The sequence below is a fragment of the Pongo abelii genome, chromosome 12, assembly GCF_028885655.2.
Source record: "Pongo abelii isolate AG06213 chromosome 12, NHGRI_mPonAbe1-v2.0_pri, whole genome shotgun sequence".
Classification (NCBI taxonomy): domain Eukaryota; kingdom Metazoa; phylum Chordata; class Mammalia; order Primates; family Hominidae; genus Pongo; species Pongo abelii.
Genome location: NC_071997.2, coordinates 51,580,672 through 51,598,544, shown reverse-complemented (window position 1 = coordinate 51,598,544; position 17,873 = coordinate 51,580,672). Strand labels below are relative to the sequence as shown.

At 35.5% G+C, this 17,873-nt stretch overlaps 1 protein-coding gene and 1 long non-coding RNA gene across 10 annotated transcripts in view; one reads left to right on the top strand and one right to left on the bottom strand.

Moving 5' to 3' along the window:
* The window catches only part of LOC129057664 (uncharacterized), a 43,933-nt gene extending 37,089 nt beyond the window's left edge, over nt 1-6,844 (bottom strand). Inside the window, exons 1-3 of the long non-coding RNA XR_008522330.1 lie at nt 6,439-6,844; nt 1,911-1,986; nt 662-714 (exon numbers count right to left, since the gene is read on the bottom strand). This is a non-coding gene — a long non-coding RNA (uncharacterized LOC129057664). The remainder of the gene's footprint in view (nt 1-661; nt 715-1,910; nt 1,987-6,438) is intronic.
* Nucleotides 1-17,873, top strand: part of CTNNA2 (catenin alpha 2) — a 1,140,166-nt gene that overhangs the window by 1,103,801 nt on the left and 18,492 nt on the right. For 6 of the 9 annotated variants that reach the window (XM_063713280.1, XM_024241972.3, XM_054546433.2 and 3 more), the window contains one exon: nt 6,824-6,967. In XM_063713280.1, the coding sequence (XP_063569350.1) occupies nt 6,824-6,967 (144 nt within the window). 9 annotated transcript variants of the gene reach the window in all.

Sequence of the window (17,873 nt, the reverse complement as noted above, 5' to 3'; positions counted from 1 at the left end):
TTTCACATTATTTTAAAAAATTGGACTCTAATTACAATCAACATGAATATTCATGGTATAGGTAATACATTCCTAAAAATATTGGAAACTGATAATATTCAAATCAATTCTACCTGACAGTGGCATATATTCAAAGATGCATATGTGTATACAAACATACAAACACAGAGCACGATTGATTTGATATTTACTCTTACACCCTCAATAAACCTTAGTGAAGTGGTCAGGAACTGAACAAGATTGATAAGTATAAACTATCTGATCCAATACAAATTAGGGAAAAGAAAATGTGGGATATATTTTGTACAATAATATATATATGGTTTGTTGAGATGAGAATTATGTTGTATTTGAAGAGCGGTTTATTCCTTTTATTTTTCAAAAGTGCCAGTATTTTGTAATGAGCTAAAACAGCCATTGAAACAAGAATTGCATCTAATTGTGTAGACCTGTACATTAAGCAACCTTTTTTTCTTAATTTTTATATCTTCTATTTTGTCTATAGTCAATTCTTCATGATCATCAAAGTGTAACAGTAATGAAAAAAATCTAAAGTGCTAGCTATTTCAATTTGGGTTTGGAATGCATGTTAGTGTTTCATTTGAACAAAAGGGTATATGTTCTAGGAATTCATAGCAGTTCAAAATAATTTTATCCAGACCTTCCATGCTTAAAGGACCTTCCCTTATGTAGGAAAAGTTGCAGTGTCCAAACCTAGAGAGAGCAAGATAAAAACAAACTTCAGATTGTAAATCTGGATGTTAGGCATAGTGGAGAAATTGTGACTAAGAAAATGAAATGAGTAGTTATAACCATTTACAGAATGGCAGTAGTTCTTTGCATACACTTTGCTAGTAAAATGAGTTGTTGCATGATTCCATATTTTCCCCAAAACCCATTCCCCAATCTGTTGATAGTGAAACTATAACCATTTAAATTCTGATTCCTGCATTAAGTCTTCCTTAGTACATTCATACCAGTATGAATGGTCATTGATTTCTGCACAACCCAAATTATAGACACCCTCAGAGGGAAATAACCTTTATATGGTTTTTTCACTGAACATTCATTCCCCCAGAGTGTTAAAAGTGACAGTCTACCAATTCAAGACCGTTATTTTTGGAAGAAATGGGAAATTAATAGGAATTTTAATAAGAAAAGTAAAAATTTCTTTGGGTGCTGGGCATCATAGAAAGCTTTGTGTCTTTTGCACTGCACCTGTGTATGTTCTCTGAATTCAGACAGTCTTGTACAAAGGAGTCTGGTATACTGCTCCACTATAGGAAGTGGCTCTTCAGTTACATTTTCTGTGATGGTCACCCTAAACTTACCAATATAATCAATTATGGCCATTAAAAAAAATCAGTTATTCATTGATGGAATTAAAGCAGTTGGTTATCTAACTGAATTGTTTAATGCATACGGAAATACCGTGTTCCAATATACTCATTTTAAAATAAGAAAACATACTGTTTTGTGGCAAAGCTAGGATGCAAATCAAGCAAATAACACTTCTTACCTTAACTGGAGACATGGATTGACCTTAATTTGATCTACTCTGTGGATGGATTTGATTGTGTCACCTAAACTTGTGGGCTGACGAGTAATTTCTATTTTAGTTTGAGGGCATTACTGCTTGTAACAATAGGAGTTAGTAGCTTTAAGAAGAGTGTCCCCTGAGATATCAGTGTCATTACTTGTCATTCAATCAGTAAAATTTCATTCCTTTGGGTCTTAGAATTTTTTCAAGTTTTGAGATGCTCTAATTAAAAGAAGAAAGGTAAATAATTGACAACTTAATTTATTATCAATTAATGCCTTAGATTTCAGTTAATATTCTGAGAATGATTTAGCAGCCAATTAACAGTAATACTTTTTGAAAACTTGGAAATTGGACACATGGGAGGTACCTGGATGAGGGGAGGTGATTGCATATACAGTTGGCCTTCTGTATCTGTGAGTTCTATATCTGAGAATGCAACCAACCTGGAATTGAAAATATTTGGAAAAAAATAAAAGTAACAATACAGCAATAAAAATAGTACAGATAAAATACAATGTAGTATTTATATAATATTTATATAACATTTGCATCATAATAGGTATAAGTAATCTGGAGAGGATTTAAAGTATACAGGAGGATGTGTGTAGGTTACATGTAAATACTATGCCATTTTATATCAGAGACTTGAGCATCCTTGAATTCTGGTATCTGCTAGGGTCCTAGAACCAATCCCGCATGGATAGCAAGGGATGACTGTATCTTGGGATATGTGTAAAACCCAGAAAAACCTATTTAAGAAGTATTATTTTATAAAGCTTCCCCATAAGACGTATCCTAATTTTCCTTACTTGTTCATATATGAGAACGGTCTGATTTCATTCCAAGATTTTTTAAAATAATTTAAAAATACTTCAAATAATGTTTCAAATTATTATTGCTTTGAGAAGTGTCTTAAAAGCTACCCTCTCCCCAGTTTTGAACCAGTTTTGGATCTGTAAGAGCAAATCCAAATACATTCAATGTAATGTTTCCTTACATTGAACCAAATAATTATGGGAAGCCAAAGTGTTGAGTGAAGACCTTTATTTAGAAATGGTGTCTGTAAATTCAGCCCCTGTAAACACTTGAATTTTTCAGTTCTCAGCTCTAGTCAAGAAACAGATTATTTAGAATTGGTTACTTAAATGCATTGTGATTTTTTTTTCTTGTTTCTATTGGGGCTTACCCCAGGAATTCCTGGACTGAAGTCTGTTGAAGAAAAAAGTTGATATGTGAACAAGGTGATATAATATGAATAGGTAAAAGAGAAGGGATATTAAAATCATATGCTAAAGATTATCTGGGGATTTTGTCATTGATTTTACACATCTTTCCATTACCTTAACTGGTTAAAAATAAGATAGAATCCATAGCAAAACTAAGTCAGGATTTTTTTATTCAGTACTGGATTTGATAACATTTTGACAATAATATTTTTCTTTTTCTTAAAATAGATCAGTTTCCATAAGTTGTTTCTAATTTCCAATGGCAAACAATCAGAGATTCAAAGAGCTGCATTTATTTCTTGTTCACATAAGATTATTTTCTGATTCACTGAATTCAACATTTCCATTGCATCCTTACTCTGTAAAAGGCACGGTGATATATTTTGATTGAGTTGGGGAATTTAAAGTCACTTTATCTCTAATACCAAATAATTTTCAGGAAAAGGATAAATTTTTCTGTCCATTATGTTTTTATTAGACTGTGTAGTCTATGTTTATTTTTTTTTCCATTTAGTTTCTCAGCTTACTGAAATAGGGCTTTCAGCTAGAATAGCAGAGTATCTGTTGATGGCTATCTCTGTGCATTCATTGTTTTCTTGGTTTACTATATTCTAGAAATAAAAGTGTGTTTAACTTACTGTCGTCTACATTCTGTCCCTGCAGATTATTTTGTCAAGTGCTTTTTCTAGCCTAAGTTAAATCATTTATAAAATATGGCCTTGAGTGCAGCCCTTAGAAGAGAAATATGTGCCACTTTATGGCCCATGTATCTTACAAATAAGAAAGTTTCCGGATGGGCAATGTGGAGTTTCTTTGTTCGGATTTCTTTTACTGCATCAGAACACACTGTCTTACTCTATCTTAAATAGTAATTTTCCTTCTGGGCTATAAATATATTTCAAATACTTCATCCTAATTCTATTTTCTTGAAGGCAAGCTTTCTTAATTTAGACTTTTAATCTTTTCTTTTATCATCAATGCTGTATCTTGTTTTATTACTTTTCTCTGAATACCTTCATCTGTGCAGATGCCTTCTGATAATGAAATTGACTGGAACTCTGGCTAGATGTCCTGTCAAGTTGGAACAACCTGTCTCTTGACCTCTTTCATCCATTTTCTTTGGCAAATCTCTTTTGCAACTGAGAGTATCCTGGAGAAGTTATGGTCAACATCGTCTTCTAAGAACCATGTACGTTTGTCAGCCCAAATTTCTGTATGTGAGACGCTACCATAAAACAAAATCAAAACATCCTTTTATCTGAGAACTTCCAATTTGAATCTGCTGCTATCCACATTTATTGGAGCCCCTCTTATTGAGGTATTTCTCTTCAATTATAACATTTTGGTCAACTTACATGAAAAAAATGCCTGACCTTGTCTTCCATGACGAATGCATCTGCAGATTGTTCTTTTGGAATGCACATATTATTCCACCTGACTTTTCTCAATCTTTTGTGCTAAGAAGCTAAACAACTTTTTATTAACCTCAAACAAAAATTTGAGACCAGCCCTACATCTGTCTGGTCAGAATGAAATTACAACCGTGACTATAATAATGGAGTCTTGACTACTGAAATCTTGCAAACACTTCATATCTTGTCTTAAAGGGCTACTTACCCATTTCTGAAATATGGGAAGTATACAGCTAATCTACAGTTGGAGTAGAGCTTAGGTTTCATGAAAAATGTCAAGAGGCTAGATCCTAAGATTTGAAAATTATCTGATCCTGGCATTGCATCCTGTATCAAAGGCAGTTTTATTACTTTAACTAATATCATATCTAAAGGCATTATTATAATATCACAATCAATCATACAAAATTCACCTCAGAGGTCAGCACAGTTCACCACTCTGCATCCTTTTGATGCAGCCTAGTTTTGCATTGGGTTCCTGAAGTCATGCTCCATTTCCAAAGAGACAATAGGCAATTATAAGAAATGCCAATAGACAATCTAAGTTGTTTGTTTTATTTCAATATTTTAAAAGTGTTTAACTCCATTTTTATTTTAATATCTTAATGCTGGGAGAATTGTACCATCTGTATTGGGTAGTAAAAACTTAAGGTGTTTATTGGAAGAATGGACAATTACATCATTAATCTTAATGTCCTTTAAATTGTTTATGCGATGATCCAAGTAAGTTCCTAATATGTAATAATTTTTAAAACTGAGAAATTGTGCTAAATGACTAATTTATTTCCTACAATGGGAAAAATGAGAAGATCCCTAACTTATAAAACCAAATGAGATTGTTATAAAAAAATCAAAGATAAACCAACTAGTCAATGATCCAATATGTAAAAGTGGAGAGAGAATAAAACTTCATAGGGCCATTAATTGCAAAATCTCACACACAAAAAAGCTGTTGAATATAGAATTTGAATTTAGATTTAGAATTGTTGAAAATAAAAATAATAAATGATACAGCAAGGAAAATATATGCAGAGTATCATTGTCTCTTCTGTTAAGTACAGAAAAAGTCAAATATAGGCAAAACACCCATCTTTTTATATGCAAGACTTTTTTTTCTTTTCTATTTACTTTAATTCTTTAAAGACATTCTTTAAATGTCTCTAACATTTATTTTGAAGTGAAAAATGGACATGATGTTGCCAAATCCATAATCAGTTTGAATTTAGTAGCTTCTGTGTTTCAAACTGCTCTCTCATCTGCCAATTTTGCTTAATTTTAAATTGCAATTATTGTAATACACTTATGTATTTAGTATGCTAAGAATGACGGGCTTAGAAATAGAATTATATTGGCTTAAAACAGAAAAACTCATCCCAAATTAAGATTTTTGTTTATCTGTATATAGAAACAGGCTTCGGTTTTTACCCATTTATGATGCCATCATTTGCAAGCTATTGTTTTGAATGTCTAGGTTTCCTAAATTTTTTTCTGTGGAAAGAGATGGTTTCACTTTTCATGTATTCCACTAGGCAGATGAAGGCCTGACTTTTATGTAGATGGTTTCAGGATGTGCCTGCTCTTCAATAGTGTCTGTTACTTTTGTTTTACCGTAATCAATAACTTTGAGTATTCTATTTTAAATTCCTAAATTTTCATTTGAAAAAAAAAACTTTAGTGCGCTACATACTATTCTCATGCCTTTTCTTGTTTTTCTACGAAAACTAGACTTGGTAAATAAAGCTACGACTAGAGCAGAAATCGTCCATGACAAAAACATTTTGGTCAGTTGGCATCACTGGTCATGTAACTTGACCTCTGAGAGTGACAGTGCATTTTTTATGATTGCAGAAAACTTGCCATTTGATTTTTTCTACAGTTCTGAAGATGAACTCTAACTACTCCTTTTAGTTGTATATTTGATACACACAGAAAAAGTCAAGATTGTCAGTGATATTTTATATTAAAAGAATCTTATGAAAAGATTCTAAAGGTAGAAAAGGGCATTGGTTATTGGCTTATCCTTTAAATTATGCCCCTCACACAATCCACCCTTGGGTTAAAAGGAACAGTCGAAAGAGTTGCAATTGTAGCAACAATTAATGCATTAGTCATTCAGTGATCCCAATGAAAGAGGTAAGTATCCCCTTAGTAGAGGACTATGTACAGAGGTTGGATATGCAGAGGCCAAAGGCTTAAGGAAGGTCACACAGCAGGGCGATGGAACTTCCAAGAAAGACATCAGGGATTCCCCACATACCGTTCCAGGCTTTAAGAGCTGCAGCCCTTGCCTTCTGTCTTGGTGATCTTCAACACTTTAAATAGGGGATTCACCCCCTTTGAGCCCCACTACAGTTGTCCCTTTCAGTGCCTGACAAGGCAGGGTGCATCTTCATTCTCCTCCCATATGGTTCCTTTATCTGTTCAAGAGCCAATGAGAAATCCAAATGGCCAGGCCGCTTAATGTCAAGAAAGCCCATATGTGTGTCTCTTTCAGCACGTAATTCCTTCATATACCTCTTTTTTCCCAATTACCCATTCCCTCTTCCACTCCCTAATCCCTTCCCAAGTAGGGTACGTTTTTTTTTTTTTTTTTCTTTTGCTCGCTCTCTCACTCTCTCTTTTCTGTATCTCTCGGAAATCAGACAGGAGTTCAGAGCACTTTCACTACCTTTTATGAGGTAGATTGTGATGTCATAGATGGGGGCAGGGCTAGTCAACTTTCTACCCACCTCCCAACCTGTGCTGAGGGAGCTCCGATCGGGAGTGGAAGCAGTGATTCCTCCATGGTGAGTAAATTGACTTTCTAATCTAATGTCTTTCATTGTAATCATGAATTCTGAAGGCAGGGGGGATTGGATTTTAGGGAAATAAAAATGTGCCCACTTAAGGCCTCTTAATATTAACCAGCTTTGGGCAAAGGACTTATTTATTCTTTATGTGAGCCAGAAATTCCACAGCACAGATATATCTTCAATTATGGTCTAAACTTGAGAAGTGAAAATGGTATTTTTATTTCTTTATTTCTCAGTCTTTCTTCCCATTGGGACTGAAAGTCATGGCATATGTGGAATGAATCCATTCTGTAGTCTCTTTGTGAGCTTCACTAAGGAAGGCTAGTCAGAAGGATGTATTCTTCTTTGTTTGGAAGATTTCAGGGTCATGAAATATCCTTTACTCATGTTTGCCATGAGAATCAGTGGGCCCTTCTAAAATTGTGGAGGTTAAAATGTACGTGAGGATGATACATGAGGATTATCAACAATACTTTGGGTGTTAACAAATAAAAGCTTTCTAATGCAGTGACTAAAATGTTCATTTTTTGAAAAAAGTTACAACTCCTACAAGTTTAAGGTCACAGCCATTTCAAGGTGTCACAGCCGGATTTACTACCCATTTTTGTTGTTGCACATCATAACACTGATGCTGTTTCATAGGGTCTCTTGCTAGTTAAGAGGCATGAAAAGCTGCTATTGTTTCATTTGGGTTTCTATTATATTGCTGATTAGTTCTTTTATATGCCTTAGTATTTAGAAAGAAAAGATCAACTGGAGCGGGCACTTTTCTCCACTTCTTTCCTCGTTCTCTCCTGGGTACCTATTAAAACTGTCAAGATGCAAGCTTTTGTATAAAAGGGTAAAGGGAGTTCATGGAGGTGGTTGACTCTTTAAGGGATATCAAAGCACTAGGGTGGGTGTTCTTAGAAGGGTTTGACCACCAGAATGTGAAACCCTGTTTTTTTCTTAGGGTGGGATGAAAGCATCAAGGTGTGGATTATGAGTATTATAAAATATGTAAAGAGGGAATCATCCTTTTTTTTTTTTTTTTTTCCAAAATATACATCCCTGGTTGGCTAGCCATGATGAACATTTGTGTTGGAGAATTGATTTCAGTTTAAAATGAAGAGTCCTTTCTGTCTCATCAACAGCTTCTTTGTTATGCATAAATCCCTGACCCCCAAAGTTATACACTGTTATATTTAAAAGCAGTATAGCTGATACTGCCCTCTTTAGTACCCTGGGGTTGGGTAATGAGTTTTGAAGTTATTTGATACCTAAATTTTCTAACCTAAATAAGTGACTGTAGCAGTAAAGATTTCAGGCCTGATAAAGAAAGGTAAGGCCATAACTGGCCAGTAGGAAGATTTTGATGACAGTCACCTTGAGGCAACTTAATATTGCATTGTGGGCAATAATGCCAGTCTTATGTGTTGGTTTATCCCTCTTAAGTCTCTGACCTACCTTCCATTAAAAGTACTAGACCCCTGAAACCCAGGTAGAAGAAAACCTTCAGTGCCAGAAAAATCTGATGTCTAATCATAGCTCAAGTTTTCAATGTCTTTTATCAACCCCTCATACAGCTGCCAGGTAAGAAATGCTCATATTTTCAAACCCTTGGGACACAATCATCTTTAAACTTCGTGAGTTAAGAACGGTTGTTTTGTGCGCTTGTGCAAATTCAGAGAGTCTATCATGGAATGCATTGTGCATGCACTTATTTATCTTCATGTGCATGTTTCATTTGTTCAGTGTTTTTTAAATTCATTTCGTATGTATTAAAAATTTAATTTTAAAATACATACCTATATTGTGCTCCAAAGGAGACAGTGAAATGGAATGGAGGTTGCATTAATTTGGGGTCTGAACACTTGGTATGCTAGTTCTATCTCTGTGCTTGACTTGTTAGGTAACTCAGAGTAAATTACTTAGATCTCTTGGGCCTCAGTTTTTCTCATCTGTAAAATGATGGTAGATGATCAAAAAGAGAGATTCTGATGCATCCCTGCTCTAAAAATCTATGGTCTTATGGTATATTATTGAAGAAATGGCTTATGGGAAAATGATTGAATAGTTGATGAAATACAGTTTTTATTTTGTACATACAATTATTAAATCCAGAAAAAACATTCAGTTTAAACAAGGTTTTAAAATGTGCTGCCTATCTGATATAGTGCTATTTGGTTAATAATATATTGTGGCTGAGCCATTTCTTTTAAAAAGACAATGTCATTTGATTAATCTGCTAAATCTAAACCACTTAGAAAGTTATATATAAATTGATACCTGAAGAGAGGCAGAATCCATGATAGGTAGCTACATAATGATTTTGGAAGACCGATTCATGTTTTAACTCCATAACTACCTTTGTGTTACTCTAATTATTGGGGATGTAAAAAACATTTACTAGGTAATAGATGTAGCTGATCTTACTGGGGCTTCAAAGTTTAAAATTACCTATGTAATATTGCAGGAAATCCCAGGTAGTTTTGGAAGGGTTGATAAGTAGGGAATTGGTGAGTATGGAACTATGTACTATGGGGGATAAAAAGTGTAAAGCCTTGCTCCTGAATTTGAGGAATGTGCAGCCTTTTTGGGGAGTCTGTACATGTGCCAAGTGCCAACTTGGAAGTGAATACAGTAAGTGCCAAAATAAATATCCCTGTGGCCTGGGTGGGCTGGATTGCACTGGGGAGTCTTATAAAAAGCTGATACTTTTAGCTAGCTGAGAACAGAATGGTTTAGATTTTTGTGTTATTGTATATAAAAAGGACAGGGAAGTGTTCCAGGTCTTCAAGACCACAGAATTGTAAATGGAGCTGAAGATATATCTTGTGTTCAGACATGACATGTGTCAAAATCAAAATGTATTGCTTATAGTTCAACCTCATACTTTTTCTGAACCCTTTTCCCCTAAATCATATGCTGACTGTACTAGATGAGATACATGTCTTTGGAAGAATTGAGGAGGCAGCAAGTCAGTGAATTGAGTAATTATAAAGATATAATCAGGCAGGCATTTGGTCAGTTACACAAAACTCCACATGATCACTCACAGCCACAGCTATGGAAGAGAAATACATAAAAGGCAGACGAAGGAAAGAGGAAGACTAGCTTGGAGATATTCCAGTATTGTGATAAAAGTGGAAAGAGATCATCATTTGAGGGTATCATTAACAGATTTAGAAATGTCAGATGCTGATGGAAATGTCCGTCAGCTAATGAAAATCCATGTAACCAAGATGACTTTATAAAGCAAACAATTTCCTTGGGCACTAAGCAAGAACAACATCAGTTTCTCCATCCTTTAACAGCCAATATTGACAAGGTTTTAACACTAAGTAAAACTGAACATGATTATGCAAGTATCCTTCCCATATACTCTTGGAAATAGGTTATTGATTTGGGTATGATTTATTCACATTGACCAAGAACACTTACATTTGAAAGCCTCTCTGTTGCTGTAGATTCACAGAAGATTTGCAGTGGATATTTTACCTCACATAGGGAAAACTGTTTTTGTATTTCTTGCCATTCGAATCTCTTCCAAGTTATTACCTTGGCCATTCTAAAAGACTGGAATTCCACGATTAGAACTGCTCTGTTACCTAGCCCCTTTACCAGATTATAAGAACTTAGTAAGTAAACAAGGACTCAGTTTAGATCACCCAGTGACATGGCTTCTAATTTCCTATTGTGACATCTGAATTAGCTTCTAGAATTTGTTTTCTCAGGAAATCACTTTCAAAGGCTAAATTTTTCTGTTTGGGGATGGTGAAGTAGTATGATCAAAGGTAGTTTAACAAAGCAAGAAATATTCTCCTAGTGCTAGTTTCTAAAAAAAAAAAAATGTTCAAGCAGAAGTTAGATTATGTTTGTTTCAAGAGAAAAATGATGAGGATGACAACTGTTCTCCTTTCTTCCTCCTAAGTGTCTCTGGAGGTCATTTTAGAAATAAAGCATCAGTTAGAGCTATAATTCAACAAATTCATTGAGTATGTAATATGGGATATTCTCTGTTCTACGTATGATGGATTCATAGAATTAGCATGGAAAACAAGCACATGAACTAGTAACTATGATTATAGTAATCATTTTAAAAGAAATACATATTGTGACCATTGTTGTAGAGAAGGATAAAGGGGTGTAATTTTTTTTTTGAGCCTTCACACATAACTGAATAGGAGTTTTCCAGGTGGAAGGAGAGGGAGGAATATCTCAGAAAAGAAACGAAACATCCATAGCATTGAGGTATATAAGTATTCTAGGATAACTGGACCTGAAAATGTCAGAGAGGGCTGGAAAGATGGAGAAAAGTAAAAGATGGTGAGGTTGGTGTTGGACATCAAAGAAATTCTTCTGACCATGCTGATTTTAATGAGTAGCATTGAAAATGATCAGGATTATCTGCATGCCAGCTAAGCAAGGGGTTTGGGGTAGACTACTAAAATGCAGGATCCTGGGCCATGTTGCAAACTTCTTGAATCAGGAATGGTAGGGAGTAGGTTCTTGGAGTCTGTAATTAACTACCCCATCCCACTCCCCAACACACCACAGGTGATTCATTTTCACAGCAAAGTTTTAGAATCCCTGCAAGGCAACAGAACTGACTCATTCTGTTTCTATGTTGTTAGAAGCAGTTTCAGAGTAAAATAAAGTATCATGTTATTAAAAGATTTTGGGAAAAATAGGAGTTTAGGGTAATATAAGCATATTCTCAAGAAAATTGGTTTAAATTGTGGTTAAGCATGAGAACTAAGAAAAGATGGTTATTAAATATAAATAATCAGTGATGCTATTAAATCTCCTTGAAAGTGAGAGAAGAAACTGTAAACATTCAAGAGACCATCCTTCATTTTTGTTTGTCATGCTCCAATACAAGGAGTTAATGAAGATTGAAGCTAAGTTGTTCTACATCTTCCAAGTTGTGCCAAGATAAGAGATAGGGGCAATAATCCAGAGTAACATTTGTTTTGGGATGGTATTCTTTTGTAGGGCCATTTCACTCCTTTAATTAAGTGAACTTCCTTGGGAAAAAAATGTGTATGTCAGCATTCTCATCATGACTGGAAGAACCGAACTTTCATGCCCATGCAGTATATGACCTATACTATATGGTCTATGTTGAAAATGTTAATTATATAACTATATGTTTAAATCAGTAGTCACTTACAAGTGCTAAATTCTTTGTTGTTTGTTTGTTTTTCTTTTTTTCATGAACAACAGCTGTTATCCTACACCCATCAATCTGTGTAGAAAGTTAGAGAAGTGGTAAAAGACCTAGGGAGAGGGAGATACTAGAAAGGAATTTTACATTTTACTGAGACATGAAAATGAGCCCTGGTTGAGAATAAAGTGAGCCTTAGTTCACAGCAACAAGGATTGATTCTAATTTAGCCCCCTAATTGCTTTGCATACAACGTATCATTTCCAGATCGCCAGAATCTTCTGTATTTTTATTTGAGAATAGCTTTGTTTGGAAGTCGAGGATTGATGGGGAACCCTATTTTTATTTGTTTTCTGCCGTTAATTTCAGTGTCTTCTCTTGGTATAGATACTGTCACTTTCTAGAATTAGTTGACTGGTAGGAGGCAGTGCCTGCCATTAAGTGAACAAACTAAGGTTGATGACCTAAGGATATATATATCTATATCTAGGTATCTAGATATAGATGTATGTAGTTATTTTTAGTTCTTACAGATATCTCTTGCCAATGATCTGTGGCTCTGTCATTGCCCTTGTTACACCAACTAAAGCAAATACAACCTTGGGTGGTTCTAAAAAGATGTTCCAGGCAAAATTATTTACCTCAAGGCCTATTCTTTTACCTAAATAAATGCCAAGCAGAGAACAGCAACAGCTATGTGGTTTTGATTGTTATAGATCTGAAGAATATAAGTTAAATAATGTTAAAATTATAAGAGCGATATTGCTATTAGGTGTGAATTTGGAAACCAACTCTCTCTTTTATAATTGATGAAACTGGGCAACATTCTTAACCTCCCTGGGCTTTTGCTTTTTATTAGAATAGTGATAGCTACTCAGAGGGCTAATTGCCCATGGTAAATATCAAAATATCAACAGTTATATTAACATAAACAGAAGGATTAGTATGTGCCAGGCATTGTATGAAGCATTTAAAATGCACTATGAAATATGTTTTTTCAATTGTGCTCTGGAGGAAATACTATCATCCCCACTGAAAATATTAGAATAATGAGGTTCAGAGCATTTCAGAAACTTCCTGGAGGTCACAAAGTCAGTGTTTGGTACACAGTAGTGCTTCAGGAAGAGTTCTTTGATATTCTCCAACAGCATGGTGTACTCTTTCTGTCATTTCTTGTATGACATTTTAATGTCATTATATTTCTCTCAACTAGTCTGTAAGATAGTTATAATAGGGAATATGTTTGAATGTTCATTTTTTCCCTGGTTCCCTGCATGATGAACATATAATCTATGCTTAACACATTAGCTTCTTTACCATCTGTTCTTCCATTGTAGTGAGTTATCACACCCAAAAAATCCCAATAATTGATTTTGAAGTCTATCAGTCATTCATACTTTCATTCATTTATTTCTATGTGAAAGCATCTGACTTCAAATGCTAGATTTCAAAATGCACTGTTTAACTAGGATTTGGGGCCAAAAATCAGGTAACTAAGTGCAGTTATTTTTCTAGTTAACTTAATTTCTTTATAATTTACTCTGTTAAATTTTCAGATATATTAAACCCTTTTTAAGAAAAGATTATGCCATAGAAACCTACAGAATTTTTTCCCAAAAAGCTGAATGAATCAAATTAGTAATTTATTGTAAAAAGAAATTTAAAAGTAACATGGTTGATTTCATTTGCCCCCTTATGCAAAGGTTATGACATATAAAGTGTTATATAATTATATATAAATATGAAATATTTGAAATTAAGTCTACTAAATATTTAATGCCCACTATTAAAAATTTGTATATAGATTCAACTACAAATGATGAAACATGCAAATAGAGTTATTTCTCTCTCACGTGGAATATATCTGTCTGTAGTTCAGGGAGAGTAGAGTGAACACAGAGTCATCAAGGACTTTGACACCTCCTAACTTTATGGCCCATCTATTCTCAAGTTCGTCTTTTGGTCTAAGATGACTGCTAGTGTTCCATCTTTCCAATTTTCACGTAGGAAGAAGAGGTGAGAGGGTTAAACCAGGTGATTCCTAGCTATGTTAGTACCCTCTAAGGAGGCTTCCTGGAAACTTCCACCCCTCTGCCCTTCTTCAATTTCTGCTTTCATCACCATACATATGGTTTGCTGCAAGAGAGACTGGTAAACACAATGTTTTAGCTCGGCACATTGCTGCTCTGATTCAAATTGAGATGCCACTAAATAAAGAGAAGGGCAAATGAATATTAGATGAGCAACCAAGACAGGATGCTAAGAATAAGAATTAAATTACCCTTACAAGATTCGATTTGAAGTAAGCAAGAATTTGGGAAATGGAAATCAAAACCTATTCTTTTTTTTAGTTATTATACTTTAAGTTCTGGGGTACATGGGCAGAACGTACAGGTTTGTTAGATAGGTATACATATGCCATGGTGGTTTGCCGCACCCATCAACCTGTCATCTACTTTAGGTATTTCTCCTAATGCTATCCCTCCCCCAGCCCCCTACCCCCTGACAGGCCCCAGTGTGTGATGTTCCCTTCCCTGTGTCCATGTGTTCTCATTGTTCAACTCCCACTTATGAGTGACAATGTGCGGTGTTTGGTTTTCTGTTCTTGTGTTAGTTTGCTGAGAATGATGGTTTCCAGCTTCATCCATGTCCCTGTAAAGGACATGAACTCATCTTTTTTAAGGCTACATAGTATTCCATGGTGTATATGTGCCACATTTTCTTAACCCAGTCTATCACTGATGGGCATTTGGGTTGGTTCCAAGTCTTTGCTATTGTCAACAGTGCCTCAATAAACATACTTGTGTGTGTGTCTTTATAGTAGAATGATTTATAATCCTTTGGGCATTTACCCAGTCATGGGATGGCTGGGTCAAATGGTATTTCTAGTTCTAGATCCTTGAAGAATTGCCACACTGTCTTCCACAATGGTTGAACTAGTTTATAGTCCCACCAACATTGTAAAAGCATTCCTATTTCTCCACATCCTCTCCAGCATCTGTTGTTCCCTGACTTTTTAATGATCGCCATTCTAACTGGTGTGAGATGGTATCTTATTGTGGCTTTGATTTGCATTTCTCTAATGATCAGTGATGATGAGCATTATTTCATATGTTTGTTGGCTGCATAAATGTCTTCTTTTGAGAAGTATCTGTTCATATCCTTTGCCCACTTTTTGATGTTTTTTTTTTCTTGTAAATTTAAGTTCTTTGTAGATTCTTAATATTGGCCCTTTGTCAAATGGATAGATTGCAAAAATTTTCTCCCATTCTGTAGGTTGCATGTTCACTCTGATGATAGTTTCCTTTGCTGTGCAGAAGCTCATTAGTTTAATTAGATCTCATTTATCTATTTTGGCTTTTGTTGCCTTTGCTTTTTGTGTTTTAGTCATAAAGTCTTTGTCCATGCCTGTGTCCTGAATGGTATTGCCTAGGTTTTCTTCTAGGGTTTTTATGGTTTTTAAGTCCTACATTTAAGTCTTTAATCCATCATCTCGGCCCCAAATCTCCTTCAGCTGATAAGCAACTTCAGCAAAGTCTCAGGGTACAAAAATCAATGTGCAAAAATTGCAAGCATTCCTATATACCAATAACAGACAAACAGCCAAATCATGAGTGAACTCTCCCATTCACAATTGCTACAAAGAGAATAAAATACCTAGGAATACAACTTGCAAGGGATATGAAGGACCTCTTCAAGTAGAACTACAAACCACTGCTCAAGGAAACAAGAGAGGACACAAACAAATGGAAAAACATTCCATGCTCATGCATAGGAAGAATCAATATCGTGAAAATGGCCATCTTGCCCAAGGTAATTTATAGATTCAATGCTATCCCCATCAAGCTACCATTGACTTTCTTCACAGAACTGGAAAGAAAAAAAAAAACACTTTAAATTTCATGTGGAACCAAAAAAGAGCCCACATAGCCAAGACAATCCTAAGCAAAAAGAACAAAGCTGGAGGCATCATGTTACCTGACTTCAAACTACTACAAGGCTACAGTAACAAAAACAGCATGGTACTGGTACCAAATCAGAGATATAGACCAACGGAACAGAACAGAGGCCTCAGAAATAACACCACACATCTACAACCAGTTTTCCCAACACCATTTATTAATAAATGGTGTTGGGAAAACTGGCTAACCATATGCAGAAAGCTGAAATTGGATCCCTTCCTTACACCTTATACAAAACCTATTCTTTGTAGTTTTTTGAAACTCAATACTCATATTTAGTTGTTCTGTAAACAGTTTAAAAGGCTTTTTTTCTATGTTTTTTAGAGAATTAAGATAGGTAACTCCTGCCTACAGCATACCAGCTTTTCTGGGAGGTGGAGGGCTTTGTTTCCAAGTAGGCTTCCCTTGCTGAGTTATACTGGCAGATAGAAGCTGCCAATGAAGGCTTTGAGTGGCACGATGATCCCCATCGTATGAGGAATCTGAAAAGCACTGGGAAGAGTTAGGCTTGGGGTGCAGTTCTTGCAAGTGTATTCCCTCCATTGAGTGGAACGAGAACTGAATGCTGACTTTCAATAGCTGGCTATATGACCTGAGCAAGTTGCCTCACCTCTCTGAGCCCCATTTTCTCAGCTGTAAAGTGAAAATGATATTAGCATCTACTTCATTGAGTTATTGTTAGGATTAATGGTGTTGATGTGCACCATACATTTAGCACAGGGTCCAGAATGTAGGTGTACTAAATAAATGAGAAGGTATTTTTTGTTATCTTCTCTCCCCACAAAAGACTATATAGTCTTTTGGATAATGTTGGTGCCCTCCGGTTCTTATATCATGTCTACCCCAAGCAAGGTGCTGGACATAACAGCAGTGAGCAACCAATGAGTCAAGGTCTCTGCTGTCATCAAGATTGAGTTCTTTTGTCACTGGGAGTCCTTGAGGAATCACTGACAGAGAGGGGATAGTTGAAAATACAGAAAGGAATAACCTCAATAGAAGTGAAATAGTGATTGTCATATTTCACTCTGTAAAATGAATCTCATGGGTAGCCAACCAAAATGGAGATTCCTGAAATCCACAGTTCTGAAACTCAGCTCTGAGAAGGGATCAGGAATCTGTATTTTATTCCTAAAAGTTTCTGATACAGATAATCATGGATCACACTTTTAAAAAACACTGGTCTAGGAAGTGGTGGAGGAAAAGAGAAACCTATAGGCTATAGTGAGAATTTCTCCAGACAGTTTAATTCCTTTCCTAGTCCCTTTTCTAGGAAAACTGGGTTTGCTTCTTCAGGCTGGTTCAGTCTAGCCTCGTTTGGATAATTCTTTACTATAGGGAGCTTGTTGTAGTTATCCACTGTAGGATGTTTAAGAACATCTTTGGCTTCTCCCAACTAGATGCCTGTAGCAACTTTTCTTCTCCAGTAGTGATAATCATAAACATCTCCAAACTTTGCTGAACATTTCCTGGAGTGGGTGGCAAAATTACCCCTAGATGAGAACCATAGGACTGGTTGAAATCTTGACTTTTCACCTAGGATAAACATACTGCTTTAAATGGAACCTTTCACGTCTTCCCTCTGGAAGGGTGGAAGATGGCAGATAAGATAGTTCCAGATTTAGCTGCCAACCTTGCTTCCAGCCAGGTGTCAGTGGGTGAAAGTACAGTTCTCTAAAAGTCAGGCCCCTGAGAGCCCACCAGAGTAATCCTCTAGACATAACCTTCCTACAAAGTATAAAGGTCTAGATCTACCTCTTTGCCTGGTTATCCCCAAATCTTCCTGTCTTAG